Below are 26,064 nucleotides of genomic sequence, written 5' to 3'. Positions count from 1 at the left end.
TAGAATCATAGAGTTGGAAGAGACCCCAAGGGTCATCGAGTCCAACCCCCTGCCAAGCAGGAAACACCATCAGAGCACTCCTGACATATGGTTGTCAAGCCTCTGCTTAAAGACCTCCAAAGACGGAGACTCCACCACACTCCTTGGCAGCAAATTCCACTGTTGAACAGCTCTTACTGTCAGGAAGTTCTTCCTAATGTTTAGGTGGAATCTTCTTTCTTGTAGTTTGGAACCATTGCTCCGTGTCCGCTTCTCTGGAGCAGCAGAAAACAACCTTTCTCCCTCCTCTATGTGACATCCTTTTATATATTGAACATGGCTATCAATTCACCCCTTAACCTCCTCTTCCCCAGGCTAAACATGCCCAGCTCCCTTAGCCGTTCCTCATAAGGCATCGTTTCCAGGCCTTTGACCATTTTGGTTGCCCTCCTCTGGACACGTTCCAGTTTGTCAGTGTCCTTCTTGAACTGTGGTGCCCAGAACTGGACACAGTACTCCAGGTGAGGTCTGACCAGAGCAGAATACAGTGGCACTATGACTTCCCTTGATCTAGATGCTATACTCCTATTGATGCAGCCCAGAATTGCATTGGCTTTTTTAGCTGCCGCGTCACACTGTTGGCTCATGTCAAGTTTGCGGTCAACCAAGACTCCTAGATCCTTTTCACATGTACTGCTCTCAAGCCAGGTGTCACCCATCTTGTATTTGTGCCTCTCATTTTTTATTTTTTTTGCCCAAGTGCAATACTTTACATTTCTCCCTGTTAAAATTCATCTTGTTTGTTTTGGCCCAGTTCTCCAATCTGTCAAGGTCGCCTTGAAGTGTGATCCTCTCCTCTGGGGTGTTAGCCACCCCTCCCAGTTTGGTGTTGTCAGGGGTTCAGAAGGAGAGACACAGGAGGGGGAGCAAATGGAGATTGAGGAGGAGGAGTACGAGGGGGGCGCAGGCAGTGACAGTGGCCAGAGTTATTCCACAAGCCTCTCTAGCGAATCGGAGGACTCACAGAAGGGAGCGCCGGTGGCCAGAGCGAGGGGGGCTCCAGGGGGGAAGCCCCAGGAGGAAGGGGCTAGCGGGGAGTCCCTGAGCAGCAGTTGGAAATCAGGACCAGCTTCTCCACCAGAGCGCAGTGGGGAGGGGGAGTCCCAGGAGTCGGGACCAGTGTCCTCACCACCAGAGGGAGGAGAGGAGTCAGGTTTGGCAACGCCCACATCAGGAAGCGGGGAAACGGTCAGAAGGAAAGTCACCGGCTGGGCGCGCGCGCCAAGTTCAAATGTACAGGAGCGCGGCACAGCGGGAAGCCCGGAAAGGGAGCCAGGTCCTAAAGCCCGCCGGAGGGAGGGGCAAGACTCAGGAGGCTCAGCGTCAGAGGAGTCCAGGAAGGAGGGAACCCCAGAGGGCAGAAGGACCCAGCGAAGGAAAGAACAGCGTAGGAGGTGGAGCCGGGCTAGAATCTTAAACTGGTGTGGGTGGAGCAGTGAGTCAGAGGGGACTTAGCCGGTCTAGCGTCGAGATGTGGGTCTGCGCGCCCAGAGCTTGGAAATGGAAACTAAACTTTAATAAAGACTTTTGTATATAGCATCCACTGGGCGTTGGTCCTCTGTGAGCTGGGACCTAGCGGCAGTCCTGACAGTAAGTCCCCTCTCCTATTTTCCACCAATTTTACAACCTCGTGGAGTGTGGGAAAGCAGCGAGGGGTGAAGATTGGTGCTTCGCGAGCTAACGAAAACCAGGGAAATGACTACCGAAGAGAAGATAGCGAGTCTGCAAAACGCAGTGACGCAGCTGACTGCAGAAATTGCGGCGTCCAGAAAGAAGGAGCAGGAAGCAGCTGTTACCTGCCAGGATCTGCGAACCAGGTTAGAAGTGCTAACTACACAGAGGCTACCGGCCACCAGACCAGAAGGGATTGGGCTGGGGAACAGAGGAGGGAGCCTTGTGTCTCACTTCAATGGGGACCTGCAGGAGTATCCTAACTTCAGAGCAGATGTACTATATGCACTGCAGCTGCTTGACAAGGACTTTAAAAATGAGGAAGAAAGAGTGGGATTTATTGTTTCGCATTTACGGGGAGAGGCGAAAACGTGGCTGCGCAATCTCTGGAGAGATAAGGATCCAGCCCTCCAAAATGCGGGTGCCTTCCTTAAAGTGATGGATGCGTGTTTTTTGTCTGAGATTGATGTGGATATCGCTAGGAAACAGATTCACGGACTAAGACAAGGTAGAGCCACTGTAAGGCAATATCATTCACGTTTTTTCGCATTGGTGAACGTATTGGGCTGGGAGAGAGAATCGTCTGCCGTCAGAGATCTGTTCTGGGAGGGGCTGAACGGAGCTGTGAAAGACGAAATTGCAAGGGGGGAGAGACCCCAAACCACCAAGGACATTGTGGAGAGGGCACTCACCATTGGGGTTAGGCTGGAAGGACGCTCTTGGGACAAAGAGGAAGGCATTGGGGCCGCACGCCAACGAAAGCACCACCCCCCTTTCCCAAGGAAGCGGCGCGCGCTCGATCCATGCCTCCGCTGGGAGGAGAGGAGCCGATGGAGATAGGTGGTGCTAAGGCTCAGTCCACAGCCAGAGCCCTAACGCCGGGAGCAGTCAAAATGAAGCCTCCTAGAGGGACCAGGAAGTGCTACATCTGCGACAGTGCTCAGCACATGGCGAAAGAGTGTCCCCAGCGGTTTCACAAGCACACTGCAGCCGCAGCGACAGTAACAGAAGCAGTTAAGCAGAGTGAATCACAGCAGGAAAACTCCACTGTCTGGCTGGAAATGGAGTCACTGGGGGCCAGCCAGACAAGTCAGTGAAGCAATCCCCAGTAATGTTACAGCCCACAGACCCCCTCCCACCCAAACCAGTAGTGCAGCTCACCGCATCCCTTCAACTTCCCAATGGGCTCACTGTGGAAATCCCCATTACGATTGACTCTGGGAGCAATGCAGATTTTATAGGCATGGACTTCATCCAGCAACATGGCATAGCCCTTCTGCCAGCGACGGTACCTCTGAACGTCGTCACGGTGGACGGCAGGGAGCTACTGGGAGGGCAAGTGCTGCAGCAGACGCCGCCAATGGTGATGCGCATTGGTAATCACCGCGAAGTCATCAGCTTCAACGTCACCCGCCTGTCAGACACGCCCATTGTGTTGGGCATGAGTTGGCTGGACAAGCACAGCCCGGCATTGGCATGGTACCAGCGTCAACTGACCTTCTGCTCCTCCTACTGCGCAGAACACTGCATCCTCGCTAACCAAGAAGATGAGGGGCACGAAGACGGACCACAGCTGCACTTAGGCATGTTGCAAGCGGTACCCAACAAGTACAAAGAGTTTTTGGAGGTCTTCTGCGAGAAGGAAGCGGACAAGCTGCCTCCCCACAGACCCTACGACTGCAAGATTGACCTCCTGCCGGGGGCGACGCTGCCGACTGGGAAACTGTATTCCATGTCTGAGGATGAACTGCAGGAACTCAGGGAGTTCATAGATCACAACTTGAAGCGGGGGTTCATCCGAGAATCCAAAGCAGTGGGGGGCAGTCCCGTGTTTTTTGTGAAGAAGTGGGACACGCCCCAAAGGAGGCTTGTAGTTGATTTCAGAATTTTGAATTCAAAAACCAAGCCCACAGCCTTCCCCATGCCCAAGATCGATGACCTGCTGGCGACGGTGCGGAAGGGGCGCATCTTTACCAAGTTGGATCTACGCGGAGCGTACAATCTCATACGAGTGAGGGAGGGTGACGAGTGGAAGACGGCCATGTTTACGCCGCTGGGCACCTATGAATATAGAGTTATGCCTTTTGGATTACAAAATGGCTCCCACTGTTTTCAAGCATTCATGCATCATGTCTTGGCGGGTCTTCTCTACAAGAAGTGCGTCTGCTTCCTGGACGACATCCTCATCTTCTCGGAGTCGCCGGAGGCTCACGAGAGAGATGTCAGGGAAGTACTGCAGCGGCTGCGGGAGCACCGGCTTTACGCCAAGCTGGAGAAGTGCCAGTTCGACAAGACGGAGGTGGACTTCCTGGGCTACAAACTGTCCGACAAGGGACTCGCCATGGACAGTACCAAGGTACGGGCAGTGCTGGACTGGAAGAGCCCACGCAATCGAAAGGAAGTCCAGAGGTTTGTCGGCTTTGCCAACTTTTATCGCAAGTTCATCAAAGGTTTCGCCATGCAGACAGCGGCCATCACTGACACCCTCAGTTCCAAGAAGAAGAAGTTCATCTGGACGGAGCAGGCAGAGCAGTCCTTTCAGAAGCTCAAGCACCTCTTCGCGTCCGAGGAACACCTGCTACACGTGAACCCCAGCAGGCCCATGAGAGTGGAGACGGACGCGTCAGACAGGGCCGTGGGGGCCGTCCTGTTGCAGCAAGACCACCAGGGGGACTGGAGGCCGTGCGCTTTCTACTCCAGGAAACTCAGCAAGTCGGAGCAGAACTACACCATCTGGGACAGGGAGTTACTGGCCATACATGCAGCCTTCAAGGCGTGGCGGCATTTCCTCGTCGGGGCCAAACACACGGTGCAGGTCCGTACGGACCATAAGAACTTGGAGTACTGGCGCACGGCGAGGTTCCTGAACCAGAGACACATCCGCTGGGCGGAGTTCTTTGCAGATTTCGACTTCAGAATAGAATACATCCCTGGAAACAACAACATCATGGCGGATGCGCTGTCCAGGAAACCGCAGTATCTCGAAGAAGAGGCGCCGGCGGCGGCCAAGCATATTTTCGCACCAAAGGCGTGGGCATGCGCGTCAGCCACGGTGGACCTGGACGCGGTGCGTCGCGCGCTGCAGACGGACTCCTTCGCGTGAGCCAAGATGGAGGAGGTGCGTAGCGGCACGGCGAGGGACGACGACTTCCAAATACGCGACGGCCTGCTCATCCGCAAAGGAGCCCTCTACGTGCCGGGAGACAACCTCCGCGCGAGGGTCCTGCAACAGCTGCACGACGCGCCCAGCGCGGGACACTTCGGCAAGAAGACGGTGGACCTGGTAGCCAGAGACTTTTGGTGGCCCAAGATGAGGGGGGATGTCGCGGAATACGTCAAGAGGTGCGACACCTGCCAAAGGGCCAAACCAGTACACCAGCCGCCGGCGGGCCTGTTGGAACCGCTACAGACACCGTTCGAACCGTGGGAGAGGGTGGCCCTGGACTTTGTCACGGATCTGCCCACCTCGAGAGGCAAGACGGCAGTACTCGTGGTAGTAGACTTGTTCACCAAGATGGCCCACTTCATTCCTTGCGCGAAGGTGGCCACAGCCGAGCAGACCGCCAAGCTGTTTATAGACCACGTGTTCAAGGTGCACGGCCTACCACGGTCCATCCTGTCTGACAGGGGGCGCCAGTTCATATCCAACTTCTGGCAAAAGCTGATGGGTTTCCTGAACGTCAAGGTCAGCCTGGTGTCGGTGCGACACCCGCAGACTAACGGACAGGCGGAGAGAGTCAGCGCCATCATGCAGCAGTACCTGAGATGCTACGCGAACCAGCAGCCCTCGACCTGGGTGGACTACCTACCGCTAGCCGAGTTTGCCTACAACAACACGAAACACGTGTCCACGGGGGTGACACCGTTTTTCGCCAACAATGGGCGGCATCCCAGAACCTTCCCGGGTTTAGAGAAAGTGAGGGAGGGGGAGCCGCAGGGAGCAGAGGCCGTGGCAGCGGAGTTGCAGGAGATCCACGAGCAGCTCAGGAGGCAGTTAGAGATGGCGAAACAGGCTTACAAAGTGCAGGCAGACCGACACAGGAGGGTTGGGGAAGACATCCGGGTAGGAGACTGGGTCTGGTTAGCAGCCCAGGCAGTTCCGGCCAGATCGTTGGCCAAGAAGAAGCCCGGGCACAAGCAGCTAGGGCCTTACCAAGTAGAGGCGCAGATCAACCCAGTGGCCTTCTGGTTAACACTCCCGGAGGGGTCCAGAATGCACCCGGTCTTTCATAGATCAGTGCTCACACCCTACAAAGAGCCCCACAGGTTTCAGGCACCAGGGACAGCGCCAGACCCGCTCAGGGAAGCGCCCAAAAAGGGGGGGTCGCCGAGAAGGGGGCCACTCAACGAAGCCACAGAGATTTTAGACTCAAGGTGGGGGGAGGACGGGATTGAATATCTTCTCGCCACAGAGGACACCCTGGCCAGCGCCAACAGGTGGGTGCCGGATTACGCATTGGAGGAGCAGTTGCTCAAGGAAGAATTCCATACACTTTTCCCGCACAAGCCTATGCCGGCGGGCTTTTTCGATGATTGTCTGTTCACACCCACACTCTCGGCCAGCACTTTCCGGGGTTTCTCGTCAGCGGAGGACTCGGCTCCGGGAGGCAGCTCCCCAGAGGGCTCGCTCTCAGGTTTTGGCACGGGGGGATCTTATTGGTGGGAGGACCAACCCGAAGTGGGATGGCGCAGAGACATGCCGGAGGGACCCTGGGAAGTGGTGTCACCTCAGGCGACAGGGGGAGAAGGGGTTGTGAGTGATTTGGGGGCGGCCTCAGATTTCGAACACACCGCCCAGGAGATGGAAGTGGAGGGAATCGCAGTCGACGAGCCCATGGAGGACTTTCCGGACTTATCACGATGGCTGCACGCCTCGGGGGACGAAGTGTATCCTGAACTCACCCCGACAACTCTAGAGCGCCCGGAACCCGCACCTGAAGAGGGGGAGGGGGGAAGGGGGGGCTTCGAGGGGGGGATGGATGTCAGGGGTTCAGAAGGAGAGACACAGGAGGGGGAGCAAATGGAGAGTGAGGAGGAGTACGAGGGGGGCGCAGGCAGTGACAGTGGCCAGAGTTATTCCACAAGCCTCTCTAGCGAATCGGAGGACTCACAGAAGGGAGCGCCGGTGGCCAGAGCGAGGGGGGCTCCAGGGGGGAAGCCCCAGGAGGAAGGGGCTAGCGGGGAGTCCCTGAGCAGCAGTTGGAAATCAGGACCAGCTTCTCCACCAGAGCGCAGTGGGGAGGAGGAGTCCCAGGAGTCGGGACCAGTGTCCTCACCACCAGAGGGAGGAGAGGAGTCAGGTTTGGCAACGCCCACATCAGGAAGCGGGGAAACAGTCAGAAGGAAAGTCACCGGCTGGGCGCGCGCGCCAAGTTCAAATGTACAGGAGCGCGGCACAGCGGGAAGCCCGGAAAGGGAGCCAGGTCCTAAAGCCCGCCGCAGGGAGGGGCAAGACTCAGGAGGCTCAGCGTCAGAGGAGTCCAGGAAGGAGGGAACCCCAGAGGGCAGAAGGACCCAGCGAAGGAAAGAACAGCGTAGGAGGTGGAGCCGGGCTAGAATCTTAAACTGGTGTGGGTGGAGCAGTGAGTCAGAGGGGACTTAGCCGGTCTAGCGTCGAGACGTGGGTCTGCGCGCCCAGAGCTTGGAAATGGAAACTAAACTTTAATAAAGACTTTTGTATATAACATCCACTGGGCGTTGGTCCTCTGTGAGCTGGGACCTAGCGGCAGTCCTGACAGGTGTCATCTGCAAATTTGATCAGGATGCCCTTGAGTCCATCATCCAAGTCGTTGATAAAGATGTTGAATAAGACCGGGCTCTCCAGTTTGTCATCTCCAACTGGAAAAGTTTAAAGGGGCGAAAGGGTCCTTCCAAGTCCAAATTGAGAGACCTTTGTAACTTTTAATGGGTGGCTTTTAACCATCACCTAGAGGCAGGGTCTCAATGGCCACCTCAAGGTTCTTTTAACGTTACGAAGATGCAAGCACTTAGATCCTACTCAGCTGATGAAAAACCCCAACAGCTTTACTACCTAAATGCCTTTGTGGAGGCCCGCAAACTCTTTAAATGTAAGCAAGCACAGATCGCTCGGCAGATGGCTATACTGGGAACCACCAGATCCCCTCCTTATAATGAAATCAGGATGCAAGAGGAACAGTTAGATAGGTCACTCATTTCCTTTTACTTTGTTTAGTCGTTTAGTCGTGTCCGACTCTTCGTGACCCCCTGGACCAGAGCACACCAGGCATTCCTGTCTTCCACTGCCTCCCTCATGCTGGTAGCTTCGAGAACACTGTCCAAACATCTCATCCTCTGTCGTCCCCTTCTCCTTGTGCCCTCCATCTTTCCCAACATCAGGGCCTTTTCCAGGGAGTCTTCTCTTCTCATGAGGTAGCCAAAGTCTGGGAGCCTCAGCTTCACGATCTGTCCTTCCAGTGAGCACTCAGGGCTCATTTCCTTCAGAATGGAGAGGTTTGATCTTTTTGCAGTCCATGGGACTCTCAAGAGTCTCCTCCAGCACCATAATTCAAAAGCATCAATTCTTCGGCAATCAGCCTTCTTTATGGTCCAGCTTTCACTTCCATACATCACTACTGGGAAAACCATAGCTTTTACTATATGGACCTTTTTTGGCAAGGTGCTGTCTCTGCTTTTAAAGATGCTGTCTAGGTTTGCTTTTACTACCCTGAACCAATGGGACCCCTGCCAGCCAGACCAGGAGCCGGAGCCAGAGCCGGGGCAGGAGCTGTAGATAGCCCGGGGAATCCTGCCCCCGATCTCTCCCAAAACCTACAAACCCCAGCTCCGAATAACCTTCTCCAGAACGTGCCAGGAGGGAGGGGGGAACAAGCTAATCCCGACCCCAATGCTTTGCCTGCGGGGGCTCCTTCAGAGGAGGAAGTTGAAGAACCGATCTCTAGGCCAACTCGCCACAGAAATAACTTAGTCAATGGAGAAGTAGAGGCTGTGCTCCCCCTCAGTGATGGGAAGTTTTGCTTCTGCACATGAAGCTGAAGTGTTCCTTCCTCACCCACCCTAGAATGTTTAGTTCACATTGAGTTCATGAAACATTGCATCCTGACCTGTTCTTAACACATGGTTGACCACATCTATGGAATGCGATGGTTATGTTCCTTTAAGTCTTGCTATATCAATCACTAGTAATAGTTTAATAAGGAGGTTTTCATGCCTGTCCAATTCTGTATTCCCTTTCCCAACCTTTAATCTACTGATGATTAATGCCTATATGCAACCCTTGCATTGTATTTGTGTTAACCAATCAGCAACAAGCACATATGTGGCAATGCTGTAATATTCAATAAAAGGGACTTCCCAAGACATGCTCGAGAGGTGCCTCCCATATGACACTTGTCATTCGTCTGTCGTTTATTTCAACCCAACATCTCAGAGCACTACCCATACCCCCGGCAAGAGCAGGAGACCCGCCTCGCATGGTTTTCACCCACTAGCCTTTCCTCACCTCCAATTTAATGAACTGTTTGGGTAAAATGCCTTCCCTCCGAGATGACTCCGATAAATGCCATCGACAAGGAGCCACTATCTTTCCCACTCATAATCCAACGTGGACTGACGTGCACATGTTGTTATGAGCCCTTTTTAATGAAGCTGAGAAGAGGGAAGACAGAGGAAACTTTGAGCAGACCTGACTATCAAGCAGACAGACCCACTGATATGCCCCCTTTGACAGCCCAAAACCTCCTGAATGACCCTGCCTGGGATTATAACATAACTGGGGGTATATGGGGTTTGAAAATATTTAAGAAAGCTATCTTGGATGGCTTGCAAGCTGCAGGACAGCGAACAGTGAACTGGACTAAAGTCCAAGCCATCCTACAAGGACTCGATGAACACCCTTCCAATTATTATACCCAATTGGTGTCCGCAATCAGAACCTGGGGTGGGATCGACCCTGAAAGTCCAGAACATGAGGTTATTGTTAAGGGATTCTTTAAAGACCAAGCCACTGCCGACATACAGAAGGCGTTAAACGCACACGTCGGCTATGACAGGAAAATGATACATGAGATCCTCTCTATTGCCAAGTCAGTTTCTAATTCAAGAGATGAACGAAAAAGGAAGGACCAGAGGGGAGAATCCCCACAAGTGCTAGCCTACACAACCAGGGTTCCCCCTCCTAGGGAAAGGCAGAAGGGAAGAGGACATGAACAGACAGACAGACGTGTCTGTTTCCATTGCAATGAGGAAGGACACATCAGAAGGAACTGCCCATTATTAACCGGACACCAAGAACCCAGGCCCAGGAGATCAGACTATAAGAGAGGCAAGGACACTGAAGCCGAAATACAGGGAACCGGCTAACCCCAGGCTCAGGGAACTCCCCCTGATTATGGGTCCTCCCAAATGCAGACCCCAAGGGCGCTTCCTCCTCCTTTACCGCCACCTAGGACTCTTCCCAAGAACACCAATCCTTTCAACCATCCAAACCGCCCTGCAACCCTTCCCACAAAATGGTAATGGAGGAATAAAATGACTATTGACAATCAGAAGCAGATCCCGCCTCTTTTCCTTTTCTTTGCCCTATTCTACAACTATTATCCTCGGATCCTATCTGCACCATGCAGATAGACGGACAATCTTACGACTGTCGGCTAGACATGGGGGCCACCTATTCTACTCTCACAAACAGTCACTTGACCCCAGGGGAAGAAACCAGGACTGTAATGGGACTGGACGGGATTCTTAGAGTTTGCCCCCTTTCCAAGGCTGCCAAAGTGTCAGTTGGACCTTTGTCCGTTAGGCACACTTTTTTTATTAACTTCTCGCCCCGTCAACCTTTTGGGGAGGGATCTGCTTTGTAAACTAAATGCCACCATCCAGTGTGGACAGGAGGGGATTTACCTGCATATGCCCAATGAATCTATCTTCAACTTGCAAGGAATCTTACAAGAGATGGATAATAAAGATCTGGATCTTCCCCCTGAGCTCCTAAATGGGGTCCCCCCTGGCTGTGGGGAACTGAATCTACATCGGTTGGACTTCTGAAGTGTGCCACCCCAGTAGAGATGAACTACAGGAAAGACCTGCCTTTTCCCTGTACCAAACAATACCCATTACCAAAGGAAGCAATAGAAGGACTTATTGCGATGATTGAGGAATTCTTAAAAATGGGAGTTCTAGTTCCCTGAGCTTCTCCTTGTAACACCCCCTTTCTCGCTGTCCGCAAGCCCCACACGAACCCTGTAAAAGGGTGCTTGGTTCAGGACTTGAGACTCGTGAACTCCTTTGTCATTCCCTGCCATGCCGTGGTGGCTAATCCTCATCACCATCTGAGCTCAATTCCGGAGGGAACTGTAGTTTACTCTGTCATTGGCCTATGTTCTGCATTCTTCAGCATCCCAGTGGATGCCTTCACCTGGCAAACCAGACAATTAACATGGACGCGACTACCTCAGGACTATGTGGAATCTCCAGCAATATTTTCCGCTATACTAAATCAGGATCTGCTAGACGTTACCCTTCCAAAGGGGTCCGCCCTCCTACACGTTGATGACATCTTACGATGTGGGCGGGACTTAGAATATTGTAAGCTGGAAAATAATAATAATAATAATAAAAGAATATTGTAAGCTGGATGCCATAGCTCTTCTCATGGCATTAGCACATAAAGGACACAAGGTATCCCCAAAGAAAATACAGTATTGCCAAAGGGAAGTAAAATACCTTGGTCACATCCTAGGAGAAGGAACCCGTGCCTTAACAACCAGTGACCAACCCTTCCCTCTGGAAGCAGGAAACCACAAACTCTTCTTTGTCCTCTGGGATGTACTCATGGGGAGGGGGAAAGAAGGAGCTGGCCAGGTGGAACAAGACAATCAGGTCACCACCACAACTCCTCCCTCAACCCCTCCTTTTTGTGATGTATCAATGATGTAGCTCTGATGTAGTCTTAGGGGTGTAGCATGGGGGATTAGTAGCTAATAAAAGGTGGGGTCTTCTTTTGTTTGGGGCTTCCATCTTGCTTCGTCTTGCAGTGAGTTGGAGTCCTATCGCGACAGTCTCAATAAAGACCAAGCCTACTGGCTGCTGTTTTGCTCCAATTTTCCTGATTGGTGTCCTTGCTTTTTGTCGAAAGGAGCCCTCAGATTTCTCCGTTAACATAAGCAAAGAACCAAATACTTGCAGATCAAATTATCTCATGCAAGAGATTGTATCCAAACAGGACTCGTGTGTCCTATATGGCAGGAAAAGAAATTGCTGCTGATTTGTTGTCAAATGTTGTTAACAAAGAGCAACTGACTATTTATAAATAAAGTGCACATGAGCTAAATATGCGGCAATGGTTGTCATGAAAAGGGGTAGGATGCTAGTATTTCACTCTCCCATTTCTGGATCATGTGATCCTTATTTACATTCCACACTTCTGGAAGTGTAAGAACGGAAACTCAGACACAGAACTTCCGTTCTTTGTGCTTTTGTTTTTCATCTCTTTGTTCTGTCTCCCAGACAGACAGGATGTCGGTGTGAGCTGCTCCTCACACTGTTGCTATATTCTACATTATGATTTGTGTTGTTTTGATTTGATACACAGCAATAAATAGCGATACTACATACTTCCAACAGCTCAGCTATCGTTTCCTCTGCTGTTTGCATGCTCATATGAGCAGATAGGAGTCGCTGAGAAACAGGACTGCTGCCAAACACTTCATGGGTGTCCTGTAACCAGAGAGGGAGGCCTCCATAATGGTTTCTCCCCTGTATGAATTCTTTGATGGGTCTTGAGATTCGAGCTTTGACTGAAGCTCTTTCCACATTGGAAGCACTGATAGGGTTTCTGACCTGTATGTGTTCTTTGATGGGAAGTGAGACTATCCTTTCGATTGAACCTCATCCCACATTCCAAGCACGGATAGGGTTTCGTCCCGGTATGAATTCTTTGATGGCAAGTGAGACTGGAATTGTGACGAAAGCTCTTTCCACACTCAAGGCATTGATAGGGTTTCTCCCCTGTATGAATTCTTTGATGGGAAGAGAGCGTAGTCCCCTCCAAGAAGCTCTTTCCACATTCTAAGCACTGATAGGGTTTCTCCCCTGAATGAATTTTTTGATGGGCAGTTAGACTTGGCCTGAGGATGAATCTCTTTCCACATTCGAAGCACTGATATGGTTTCTCCCCTGAATGAATTTTTTGATGAGAAGTGAGATGCGCGCTTTGACTAAAGCTCTTTCCACATTCCAGGCATTGATAGGGTTTATCCCCTGTATGAATTCGTTGATGGGAAGAAAGCTTAGTCGCCTCCCGGAAGCTCTTTCCACATTCTAAGCACTGATAGGGTTTCTCCCCTGTATGAATTCGCTGATGGGAAGTGAGACTCTGCCTGTGACTGAAGCTCTTTCCACATTCTAAGCAATGATAGGGTTTTTCCCCTGTGTGAATTTTTTGATGCGAAGTGAGACCCTGCCTATGACTGAAGCTCTTTCCACACTCAAGGCATTGAAAAGGTTTCTCCCCTGTATGAAATCTGTGATGGGAAGCGAGACTCAGCTTGTAAATGAAGCTCTTTCCACATTCGAGGCATTGATATGGTTTCTCCCCTGTATGAATTCTTTGATGGAAAGTGAGATAGATACCCTGGCTGAAGCTCTTTCCACATTCAAAGCACTGATAGGGTTTCTCCCCTGTATGAATTCTTTTATGGGAAGTGAGATGGGAGCTCTTTCTGAAACTCTTTCCACATTCGAAGCACTGATAAGGTTTCTCCCCAGTATGAATTCTTTGATGGGAAGTGAGATGATCCTTCCGACTGAAGCTCTTTCCACATTCTCTGCACTGATACAGTTTCTCCCTACTCTGTGTTATTTCATGTGAAGTGAGGCTATCCCTCTGAACAAAGCTCTCTCTTTGATGGGAGGTGGACTGGGAGCTCTGACCGATGTTCTCTCCACACTCTGAAGTTTTATAAGACTTCTCCGATATGTGGATTCTGTTGACTTCTCCCTTGTTCTCCCCTTTGAATTCATCACCTTCTGCAATAAAGATAGAAGTTAATTAGCGCCTGAAAAACAAATGGAGTTCCGTATTATTGAACAATGTCCCCCCCCCCACCTCATTGCGAGACTTGAGAGTGCTCCATTTCGGCCTCAAGAGGACATCCTTGAAGTCTAACTTAATGTCATTGTCGATGTGTGGCATCTTCAACCCCCCAGCATTTGAGCACGCCTGTGGGGCGCCTGACTCTTGAAACCGGTGGGGCGCCACTGCCAGCATACTGTGACAGGGGTGCAGACATAGAACCATGAAACCCACCACCTAACCCCTCCCCCAGCAATGCACTGCCATGTTAGCATAAGTCATGCTAACTCTGCATCGCTGCCCCGGACCCCAACCCCACTCAGAGCGAAGGGGACGTGGTTCACATCCATTATTGAACAAAGTTAATGAATGCTTGTGATGGAGGAAGAACAAAAATAGTTAGATGTGGGGCCTCTCTATAGTTTTCACTGCCTTTGTTGGCCGGTATTTACTGACATCTCCTTCATGGATCACTGCCTTGCCGTGGCGAAGGGGCTTGAATAACTCAGAGAAGCTATGAGCTATGCCGTGCAGGGCCACCCAAGATGGACAGGTCATAGTGGAGAGTTTTGACCAAACGTGATCCACCTGGAGGAGGAACCGGCAAGCCACTCCAGTATCCCTGCCAAGAAAACTCCATGGACAAAGACAACAGGCATATAAAAGATATGACGCTGGAAGATGAGCCCCTCAGGTTGGAAGGCGTCCAACATGCTACTGGGGAAGAGCGGAGGGCAAGTACAAGTAGATCCAGAGCTGATGAAGCGGCTGGGCCAAAGCCGAAAGGACGCTCAGTTGCGGATATGGAAAGCGAAAGGAAAGTCCAATGCTGTAAAGAAAAATATTGCATAGGAACCTGGAATGTAAGAACCATGAACCTGGGTAAGTTGGAGGTGGTCAAAAATGAGATGGCAAGAATAAATATTGACATCCTGGGCATCAGTGAACTAAAATGGACGGGAATGGGTGAATTCAGTTCGGATGACCATCATATCTACTACTGTGGGCAAGAAACCCGTAAAAGAAATGGAGTGGCCCTCATAGTCAACAAAAGAGTGGCGAAAGCTGTACTGGGATGCAATCTCAAAAATGATAGAATGATCTCGATACGAATCCAAGGCAGACCTTTTAACATCACAGTAATCCAAGTTTATGCACCAACTACTGGTGCGGAAGAAACTGAAATTGACCAATTCTATGAAGACTTACAAGACCTTATAGAAGTGACACCAAAGAAGGATGTTCTTCTCATTATAGGGGATTGGAATGCTAAAGTAGGGAGTCAAGAGATAAAAGGAAAAACTGGCAAGTTTGGCCTTGGAGATCAAAACGAAGCAGGGCAAAGGCTAATAGAGTTCTGTCAAGAGAACAAGCTGGTCATCACAAACACGCTTTTCCAACAACACAAGAGACGACTCTACACATGGACATCGCCAGATGGGCAGCATCGAAATCAGATTGATTATATTCTCTGCAGCCAAAGATGGAGAAGCTCTATACAGTCAGCAAAAACAAGACCTGGAGCTGACTGTGGCTCAGATCATCAGCTTCTTATAGCAAAATTCAAGCTTAAACTGAAGAAAGTAGGAAAAACCACTGGGCTGGTAAGATACAATCTAAGTCAAATCCCTTATGAATACACAGTGGAAGTGAGGAACAGGTTTAAGGATTTAGATTTGGTGGACAGAGTGCCTGAAGAACTATGGATGGAGGCTCGCAACATTATACAGGAGGCAGCAACGAAAACCATCCCAATGAAAAGGAAATGCAAGAAAGCAAAGTGGCTGTCCAATGAGGCCTTACAAATAGCGGGGGAGAGAAGGCAAGCAAAATGCGAGGGAGATGGTGAAAGATACAGGAAATTGAATGCAGATTTCCAAAAAATAGCAAGGAGAGACAAGAAGGCCTTCTTAAACGAGCCATGCAAAGAAATAGAGAAAAGCAATAGAATGGGAAGAACCAGAGATCTGTTCAAGAAAATTGGAGATATGAAAGGAACATTTCATACAAAGATTTCCATAATAAAGGACAAAAGTGGAAAGGACCTAACAGAAGCAGAAGACATCAAGAAGAGGTGGCAAGAATACACAGAGGAATTATACCAGAAAGAAATGGATGTCTCGTATACCCCAGGTAGTGTGGTTGCTGAGCTTGAGCCAGACATCCTGGAAAGTGAAGTCAAATGGGCATTAGAAAGCACTGCAAATAACAAGGCCAGTGGAAGTGATGGTATTCCAGCTGAACTATTTAAAATTTTAAAAGATGATGCTGTTAAGGTGCTACACTCAATATGCCAGCAAGTTTGGAAAACTCAGCAGTGGCCAGAGGATTGGAGAAGATCAGTCTACATCCCAATCCCAAAGAAGGGCAGTGCCAAAGAATGCTCCAACTACCGCACAATTGCACTCATTTCACACGCTAGCAAGGTTATGCTTAAAATTCTACAAGGAAGGCTCAAGCAGTATGTGGACCGAGAACTCCCAGAAGTGCAAGCTGGATTTAGAAGAGGCAGAGGAACCAGAGACCAAATTGCAAACATGCGCTGGATTATGGAGAAAGCCAGAGAGTTCCAGAAAGACATTTACTTCTGCTTCATTGACTATGCAAAAGCCTTTGACTGTGTCGACCACGGCAAACTATGGCAAGTCCTTAAAGAAATGGGAGTGCCAGATCACCTCATCTGTCTCCTGAGAAATCTCTATGCGGGACAAGAAGCTACAGTTAGAACTGGGTATGGAACAACTGATTGGTTCAAAATTGGGAAAGGAGTACGACAAGGCTGTATTTTGTCTCCCTGCTTATTAAACTTATATGCAGAATTCATCATGCGAAAGGCTGGGCTGGATGAATCCCTAGCCGGAATTAAGATTGCCGGAAGAAATATCAACAACCTCAGATATGCAGATGACACAACCTTGATGGCAGAAAGTGAGGAGGAATTAAAGAACCTTTTAATGAGGGTGAAAGTAAAGGTAAAGGTAAAGGTACCCCTGCCCGTACGGGCCAGTCTTGACAGACTCTGGGGTTGTGCGCCCATCTCACTTAAGAGGCCAGGGGCCAGCGCTGTCCGGAGACACTTCCGGGTCACGTGGCCAGTGTGACATTGCTGCTCTGGCGAGCCAGAGCCGCACACGGAAACGCCGTTTACCTTCCCGCTGGTAAGCGGTCCCTATTTATCTACTTGCACCCGGAGGTGCTTTCGAACTGCTAGGTTGGCAGGCGCTGGGACCGAGCAACGGGAGCGCACCCCGCCGCAGGGATTCGAACCGCCGACCTTTCGATCGGCAAGTCCTAGGCGCTGAGGCTTTAACCCACAGCGCCACCTGCGTTCCTGAGGGTGAAAGAGGAGAGCGCAAAATATGGTCTGAAGCTCAACATCAAAAAAACGAAGATCATGGCCACTGGTCCCATCACCTCCTGGCAAATAGAAGGGGAAGAAATGGAGGTAGTGAGAGATTTTACTTTCTTGGGCTCCATGATCACTGCAGATGGTGACAGCAGCCACGAAATTAAAAGACGCCTGCTTCTTGGGAGAAGGGCAATGACAGGCCTAGACAGCATCTTGAGAAGTAGAGACATCACCTTGCCAACAAAGGTTCGTATAGTTAAAGCTATGGTTTTCCCAGTAGTGATGTATGGAAGTGAGAGCTGGACCATAAAGAAGGCTGATCGCCGAAGAATTGATGCTTTTGAATTATGGTGCTGGAGGAGACTCTTGAGAGTCCCATGGACTGCAAGAAGATCAAACCTCTCCATACTGAAGGAAATCAACCCGGAGTGCTCACTGGAAGGACAGATTGTGAAGCTGAGGCTCCAGTACTTTGGCCACCTCATGAGAAGAGAAGACTCCCTGGAGAAGACCCTGATGTTGGGAAAGATGGAGGGCACAAGGAGAAGGGGACGGCAGAGGACGAGATGGTTGGATAGTGTTTTCGAGGTTACCAGCATGAGTTTGACCAAACTGCGGAAGGCAGTGGAGGACAGAGGTGCCTGGCGTTCTCTGGTCCATGGGGTCACGAAGAGTCGGACACGACTAAACGACTAAACAACAACAACATTTACTGACATATTGCTTGGCTTTTATCTGGGATGGATTTTGTTCTGGCTCAATCCTGGAATCCACTCCATCTCCAAGGTCAGTCATGTCTTTGGTCAATCAAATGCAAACAGAAGCAAAAACAACAAGCCTGACAGAATTTACATCAACTTCCCTAAAAACTCTGAAGCCGGCATTTAAGAAGGCCTGGGTGGTTAAGAGAAGCCTGGTCACTGTTTTAAAAGGCATGAGTAGACGCAGAACATTCACAGAGGAAACAGTTGATGTCCCTCCATTCTGGGTTCACGGTGGGGGATGTTAGAATCCCAGACGCTCTTGGTCTCCATCCAAATAGTGAAGGTATGCATGGAATTTCAAAACTGATCTTATGATCTAATGGAATTTTACCAAGAGGGTCCATGATCCCACGATTCTCCTCCTTTACTTCCTTATGTAGAACTCTCTGGTCAGGATCCAGAAACGTCCACACCTTGTCTGTAAAACAAACAGCAACATACTCCTGACTATTATATATATGTGAACCTAGGAGCTCAAAGGGGTGAATGTTTGCATCTCCTATAGAGCGAAAGTCATGAATTTGGTCCCCCCCCTTTTTGTTGTTCTTTTTTGTTATTTATCTCTGTTTTATTGTTGAGTGTATTAAGTAGTTTATGTTTTGTTTTCTTACCGTTAGTGCTGATATTATATTATTAATTGTTGGCTATTGGTATATGTCAGGGGTTCAGAAGGAGAGACACAGGAGGGGGAGCAAATGGAGAGTGAGGAGGAGGAGTACGAGGGAGGCGCAGGCAGTGACAGTGGCCAGAGTTATTCCACAAGCCTCTCTAGCGAATCGGAGGACTCACAGAAGGGAGCGCCGGTGGCCAGAGCGAAGGGGGCTCCAGGGGGGAAGCCCCAGGAGGAAGGGGCTAGCGGGGAGTCCCTGAGCAGCAGCTGGAAATCAGGACCAGCTTCTCCACCAGAGCGCAGTGGGGAGGGGGAGTCCCAGGAGTCGGGACCAGTGTCCTCACCACCAGAGGGAGGAGAGGAGTCAGGTTTGGCAACGCCCACATCAGGAAGCGGGGAAACGGTCAGAAGGAAAGTCACCGGCTGGGCGCGCGCGCCAAGTTCAAATGTACAGGAGCGCGGCACAGCGGGGAGCCCAGAAAGGGAGCCAGGTCTTAAAGCCCGCCGCAGGGAGGGGCAAGACTCAGGAGGCTCAGCGTCAGAGGAGTCCAGGAAGGAGGGAACCCCAGAGGGCAGAAAGACCCAGCGAAGGAAAGAGCAGCGTAGGAGGTGGAGCCGGGCTAGAATCTTAAACTGGTGTGGGTGGAGCAGTGAGTCAGAGGGGACTTAGCCGGTCTAGCGTCAAGACGTGGGTCTGCGCGCCCAGAGCTTGGAAATGGAAACTAAACTTTAATAAAGACTTTTGTATATAACATCCACTGGGCGTTGGTCCTCTGTGAGCTGGGACCTAGCGGCAGTCCTGACAGTATATATTTGAGCTTACCCTTTCAGAATCCTTTTTACTGTTGATAGAACTAGGGATGCGGGTGGCGCTGTGGGTAAAAGCCTCAGCGCCTAGGGCTTGCCGATCGAAAGGTCGGCAGTTCGAATCCCCGCGGCGGGGTGCGCTCCCGCTGCTCGGTCCCAGCGCCTGCCAACCTAGCAGTTCGAAAGCACCCCCGGGTGCAAGTAGATAAATAGGGACCGCTTACTGGCGGGAAGGTAAACGGCGTTTCCATGTGCTGCGCTGGCTCGCCAGATGCAGCTTTGTCACGCTGGCCACGTGACCCGGAAGTGTCTCCGGACAGCGCTGGCCCCCGGCCTCTTGAGTGAGATGGGCGCACAACCCCAGAGTCTGTCAAGACTGGCCCGTACGGGCAGGGGTACCTTTACCTTTATTGGTATATATTTGAGCCTACCCTTTCAGAATCCTTTTTACTGCTGATAGAACTACTTTACACCTTTCTCTCTTTTTTTCTCTACTTCCTTTGAATATTTTCAAATAATAATTATTTAATTGGGAATACTTAAAGTTAATTTCAGTGTGTATAACGGGTAGAGTCTGCCTCATATATATTTAGATATGCAAGAATGTTAATTACTCATATATTTCGTAATCCACATGTTAAATATACACACGGTTAATATATGACTCAGGTTGGAGCGATAATAATTTTCAGTATATTTGGTCTATATTAGGCCTTCCAAACAATTTTGCTAAAGATAAAATAGAGGACAAGGAAGCTCACAGATTAAAGTCATAATGAGAATTATAAGTATGAATGTCAAGGGGTTAAAAGAAAAGAAAAAAACAAATCCTAACACGCAAATATCTACAGACATTAAAGGCTGATATAGGTCTATTAAAGGAAACACATTTGACAGAACAAGGGGCTCAAACTTTCAAATGTCAATGGGTAAAAGAAGTTATTTCAACAAACTCAAGACGAAAATGCTAGGGGAGTCACAATTTTATTTAGGAAGGGCTGGCCTTCTGAAATACAAGATATAATAAGAGAGGAAGATGGTGGATGCTTAATAATTGTAATTAAAACAGAAGGGACAGAAATAGCAATAGTAAATGTCTATGCCCCAAACACTGATGACCATAAGTTTATTCACAACTGCTTTAAGAGATTAAGCCTTCTATCTTATCAGCACTTGATAATGGGTGGAAACTTTAATGAAATTTTAGATCCACAGATGGAAACCACCTCAGCAGCCAGGAAAAAAAGGACAAAGGTTAATACCCAGCATAGAATTGATTTTTTTCTAACATCAGCATTACATCCCTTTAGTAGCCGATGTGACATTGATATTCCCATTATAGCTAATCACTCAGCAGTAATACGGGAATATAATTTATCTAAAACCCAGGAAGGTATGAGGAGATGGTATCTTAATATATCATTACTAAATGAAAAAAACTTCATTCAATATATAAGCCAAGAAACACAAATATATTTTAAAAATAACTCCAAATCTTCAATGTCAAGACTGATGGAATGGGAAGGATATAAAGCTTACATCAGAGGGAAGATAATATCCTTCTCTGCCAACAAAGCCAAGCTGCAAAGCTTAAAATAAAATAATCTAAAAATTTCTTTAAAAACACTATGGGGTGATATGGCAAATAATCCATCTGAGTGTACATATGAAAGAATACAACAACTAACATTAGAACTGAATAATATACTAGCTAAAAAATTTGAGTTCAGCCTACTAAGTCTAAGACATATATATTGGGAACAGGGAGAATTGCATGTCAACGCAAATTAAGAATGGATAAATATGAAGAAATCTGGAATGAATATTTAAGCAATAAGGTGGATTGAGGTGGGAAGTGGGGGGAGGAGAGAGAGGTGGGGAAATCTTGTTAAAAGGGTGCAGTCACAGGTATATCAGTGTATTTAAATCTGAATTGTCAAATTGTGTTATTATTGTTATTATTATGGTTTTTGTTGTATAGTAGTGTCTTTCGCGGTTGCTGTTTGTATAGAAAAAATGATTAAATAAATTAAAAAACAACAACTGATCTTATGATCCAACAGGGAGTTTTACCGAGAGGGTACATGATCCTATGATTCTCCTCCTTGACTTCCTTATGCAAAGCTCTCTGGTCAGGATCCAGCAACGTCCACGCCTCGTCTGTGAAAGAAACAGCAACACCTTCACCTGAACACTCCCCATCAGCTGTTGCCTCAATAAATTTAAATTTATACGTAAATCTCTTACTTCACTTTGAACCGCCCTCCCATTTTCATGAGGAGACCAACTCTGTATTGTTTCATTGGTGACAGAAGAGGAATAATGACTATTGCTCAAAATTAATCTAAGCACAACGGCCACAAGAGCTCCTGACTAGGCATTCGGCTTTGCGATGTTGAACGTTCTCTGTGCTCTCCTGTTTCCCCTTTTTTTGTTTCAGTTTAAAGTAATTCATGAACCCAGAACTCATACACTGACCACTAATGATGAACCATATGTTATAGATATTCCTGAAAATTTATTCTGCTATTTTTGAGATATACAAAAATGACATGAGAAGACTCAGTCTACATATTTGTATCGTTTCTTAGTCCTATGATCCTTGTTTTTGAAAGCAGATAAAGTGTTATTCCAAAAAGAAAAGAAAAAGGCAACACACAGTGGTCCCATCTGCATTCAATCTGCAAAGCAGGATCAGATTCAATAATCGTGGCTTCTGGTCCTGCGTGAGGGATCAGTGAGTTGTCTGGCACGGGTAGGGCATCCAGATCACAGAACTGGTTTTAGGCATTTTGAGCTGCCAATTCATCGCTTTGGGCGGGGAGCTGTGACCTATTCCTGGCTCAAATTGCCTGCAGATGACAAAGGAGCAGGCAGGCAGGCAGGTGGGGGAGCCCGAAAAGGTGCCCCCCTTCTCCATCTCCATCCGCCTGCCTGCCTCCCCCCACCCCCTAGCTGAGCAAGCCCCAATTCCTCTCTGGCTCCATCCATCCAGGTCCCCATCTCCCCTCCCCTGGGACTCACCAGATCTCTCGGAGGTCCCTGGGAGGGAGCGCTCAGAGGTTGAGAGGAGGGATGCGGGAGACAGCCTGACCAGGTCATGCGTCCATCTTCCCTCTTCCATCTCCTCTAGCTTGACAGGATCCGTCTCACTCATCCTTCCTGAAGAGTCAAGGAGCCAAAAGAAGCTGCAGGGTCCTGGGAGAGAGGAAGAAGCAAAGGGAGCCTCAGAGAATCTCCTGCCCTAGATATTCTCCTGCCCCTAACAGAAGCCCCATTTCTAAACTTCTCCAGTGGTTCCAATTTCAGCTCTTTGCTCCTCACCCCACTTCATAAGGCTGGCAGGGTCTGCACAGTAATGACCTGAGAGTAGATCCCATTGAACTCAGTGGGGCTTATGGACAGAACTTGGTGCCAAAACCAGTCACCTTCCTGTCCCCAAGCCTGAAAACTGCAACCCCAGAGCATGGGCAGAAAACAGATGAGTAGCCATTACCTGTAGGTGCCCCCATGATAGGTGCTTTCTATGGAGACCCCTGCTGACGCTCTTTGAGCTCCCTCATCGCAAGCCAGGCAGATGTTGTGGCCATACAGTGGTACCTCTGGTTACATACTTAATTCGTTCCAGAGGTCTGTTCTTAACCTGAAACTGTTCTTAACCTGAAGCACCATTTTAGCTAATGGGGCCTCCGACTGCCGCTGTGTAATTTCTGTTCTCATCCTGAAGCAAAGTTCTTAACCCGAGGTACTATTTCTGTCAAAACAAAATAAAAAAATTCCTTCCAGTAGCACCTTAAAGACCAACTAAGTTAGTTCTAGGTATGAGCTTTCGTGTGCATGCACGAAGTGTGTATCTGAAGAAGTGTGCATGCACACGAAAGCTCATACCTAGAACTAACTTAGTTGGTCTTTAAGGTGCTACTGGAAGGAATTTTATTATTTTGTTTTGACTATGGCAGACCAACACGGCTACCTATCTATTACTATTTCTGTGTTAGCGGAGTCTGTAGCCTGAAGTGTATGTAACCTGAAGCGTATGTAACCTGAGGTACCACTGTATTTGCCTCTGTCTGGGGTTGCATGGGGACCAAATCTCTATGTGGAAGCAGAGAAGCTGGTGATGCCACATTTTTGAAATATAATGAGACTGACACACCCCTCCTCCTTCAATATTCCCTGTGCTTATACACCATCTTTGCAAGTTGCCGGTCTCGAAATGTGGCCCCCAGCCTGGCATGGAAGCCATCGAAGGACAGTCATACCTTGGGTTGAATACGCTTCAGGTTGAGCGCTTTCGGGTTGCGCTCCACGGCGACCGGATCCTATGCACCCCTTGAATCCAACTTGTACCTAAAACTCCGCCCAATCCTGCACCAGAGAATTGCAGAGTTGGAAGGGACCCCTGAGGGCCATCTAGCCCACCCCCTGGGGCAATGCAGGAATCTCAACTAGACCATCCCTGACCGAGGGCCATCCAGCCTCTGTTCCACGGCCCTGCTTTACATGCCTTCTCCACCAGAGGTCTGGGTGGCGGCAACACAAAAACGGACCTTTTCTCCAGTGGCTCTCCCAAGGGACGCTCGCCTGCCACCTTCCTGACATCTTGAGGTGTCAGGCAAAAACCTTTCTCTATAACTGGGCCTTTGGCCGCTTGACATGCCTCTTAAATATGTTTGTGGGAGGAGAGATCATTCGTCTGCCTTTGTTTTATTATGCATTTGGTGTTCTCATTTTGCATTTTCATGTTGTGAATCGCCCTGTAAACTTTGGATGAAGAGCATAATACAAATTTAATAATAATAATAATAATAATAATAATAATAATAATAGCAGCAGGGGACAGCACAGGGAACGGCAGTCAATTAGGGGTGCCAAATTGAATAAAATATTAAGGGAGGACAGGCATGGGCATAGCCGGGAATTATGTCAGGAGGCAGAATCTCCGTTAATTAAGGATTTAATTCTCCCCATTGGAAGCCCCTGGACCCAAGTAAGCCCTGCCCCGCAAAACTGATCACAAGATGCAGTGTGCACCCACCATTTGAATGGCAATGCCCATTAACGGGAGTGGGGCTCAAATGTTTTATGGGGGGAACCAAAGGGACCTCGGCCCGAGGAGTTGGCTCTTATGCGGTCAATCATGGCAGACCTGTGGACTGTACAGTGGAGCCTCGCAAGACAAAATTAATCCGTTCCGTGATTCTCTTCGTCTAGCGGTTTTTTCGTCTTGCGAAGCAAGCCCATTGACAGCTTAGCGGATTAGCGCTATTAGCGGTCTAGCGGCTTTTAGCGATCAGCTGAGAAGCAGCTTATCAGCGGAACAGCTGATAAGCAGCTTAGCGCTTAGGGAAAGGGCGGAAAAAAGCGGAAAAAAACGTGGGAACTCGCAAGATTTTTCGTCTTGCAAAGCAACCCCATAGAGAAATTCGTTTAGCGAAGCGCCTCCAAAAACGGAAAACCCTTTCGTCTAGCGGGTTTTTCGTCTTGCGAGGCGTTCGTCTTGCGGGGCACCACTGTATTCCTTAATTTATAGGCACGCCTACCAAGGCCCAAAAATGTATCCTGTTAAGGTGCCCTGGGGTTATGTGGATCTGTGAGGAAGAGAAGCAGAATTTCTTGCTCTCTCTCCCACTGTCCCCCCCCCCCCCTTTTGGCTGGCTTTCTACATCCTTCATCCTTCTGGCAGGCAGAAATCCAGCAGGTGGGGAGGATTTCCTTTCAATATTGTCGCTGGAATGTTTGCAGTTGAAAAAGCATGTAAACGTAATAGGCCGTATAGTAACAATTGCAAAGTTATTTACTAGAAACTACTTCTCTAGAATTAGATACAGATTCTCATAATGTCAAAATCAACATCATGACATAATATATTAAAATGTAGCTTTTCAGGTGACCCCAAGTCCAGTCTGTACAAAATACAGCTCCTATTTGGTCAGTGCCGTAGTACATTCTTTTCTACTTTCTTGACTCTTGTCTTTTTCTGCCTGGTGTCTTCCCTAGAAGAGTAGCATGAAATAATCTTCTAAGTGATTGGGATAAAGATGATCGGGTTGGCAGACCAAAAAGACTGGCCCTGATAGATGCCGCCTAGGCAGAGGAGACGAGGATTCCTGGCTTTTCCCTTCCTCAGCTGTCCAGAGGGCGAAATCCTTTTGGAATGTTTGCAGGGACTGGGAGCTTCCCTCGGATCACTGTCATGGATTCCTTTCAAGGGATTTCTGCACCAGGTCAAGGGATATTTTTGGCCCCCCAATTCCCCCCCCCCCACACCCAAGGTGGCGAGTTTACCTAAAGCAGCAAGAGGTCCTTGCTGACCTCCAGGCTAGGGGGGAGCGAGCCGGGGGGCGCCTCCCTCCCTCCCCCCCCCGGCGCCCCCTTCCTTCCCCGCCTTGCTTTGGCCCCCGGGATCCCTCCGCCCCTTCTTCTCTGCCCCCTTTCCCGCCCCTTTCGCTGCTGCCTGACCCTCCGCCCCCTGACTTGGGGGTCTCCCCCCACCTGGCATGACCTGAGCAGGGACCCCCATGCCCCCTCCCTGCCCCCCTGGGACCCCCTTCTCCCCATGGCACCCTCCGAGGGAGGAAAGAGGGGACTCACCGAGGCAAAGGCGAGAGAAGAAGGAGGCAGGCAGGGAGGGAGAGGGGAGGGAGGGGGGATTTAGCCATGGAGGACCTTGCCCCTCCCCCTTCACTTCCGGCCCTCTCTAGGAATCCCGCTCGGCTCCCTTTAACCCTCCCCACCCTCTCCCTCCCTGCAGTTTTCCTGCTTCTGCGCC

General features: G+C 49.5%; 1 protein-coding gene and 1 long non-coding RNA gene across 3 annotated transcripts in view; both read right to left on the bottom strand.

Annotated features, from left to right (window-relative positions):
* Positions 1-18: 18 nt before the first annotated feature.
* Positions 19-26,064, bottom strand: part of LOC310838155 — an 86,972-nt gene continuing 60,926 nt past the window's right edge. The window contains exon 3 of the long non-coding RNA XR_014560737.1: positions 19-299. This is a non-coding gene — a long non-coding RNA (uncharacterized lncRNA). The remainder of the gene's footprint in view (positions 300-26,064) is intronic.
* Positions 9,765-25,718, bottom strand: LOC310837568 (uncharacterized protein). Of its 2 annotated transcripts, XR_014560578.1 has the most exons (7): positions 25,082-25,718; positions 23,555-24,018; positions 22,317-22,490; positions 21,366-21,452; positions 18,207-18,293; positions 10,168-13,716; positions 9,765-10,110 (listed from the first exon to the last, which is right to left on the bottom strand). XR_014560578.1 is itself a non-coding variant. In XM_083724367.1 (5 exons), exons 1-5 carry the CDS (start codon positions 22,802-22,804, stop codon positions 12,395-12,397), a joined length of 1,686 nt encoding a protein of 561 aa, XP_083580493.1. In that variant the 5' UTR covers positions 22,805-22,999; the 3' UTR covers positions 9,765-12,394. The 2 variants fall into 2 exon arrangements, 1 of the variants encoding a protein (XP_083580493.1); XM_083724367.1 differs by lacking the exons at positions 23,555-24,018; positions 25,082-25,718 and adding an exon at positions 22,789-22,999 and having other exon boundaries at positions 9,765-13,716.

This window comes from Podarcis gaigeae (genome assembly GCF_964106915.1).
Source record: "Podarcis gaigeae genome assembly, chromosome: 2".
NCBI lineage: Eukaryota > Metazoa > Chordata > Lepidosauria > Squamata > Lacertidae > Podarcis > Podarcis gaigeae.
The sequence above is the reverse complement of the archived record's forward strand: the minus strand, read 5'-3'. Positions and strand labels throughout refer to the sequence as shown.

What these genes read in the sequence shown, in the direction of transcription:
- LOC310837568 (XM_083724367.1), bottom strand. An exon ending in AGGGACCTCCGAGAGATCTG is followed by an intron (nt 21,453 to 22,316) that starts GTGAGTCCCAGG and finishes TTTCTTTCACAG; the next exon opens with ACGAGGCGTGGACGTTGCTG. An exon ending in TAGGATCATGTACCCTCTCG is followed by an intron (nt 18,294 to 21,365) that starts GTAAAACTCCCT and finishes TTTGTTTTACAG; the next exon opens with ACAAGGTGTGGACGTTTCTG.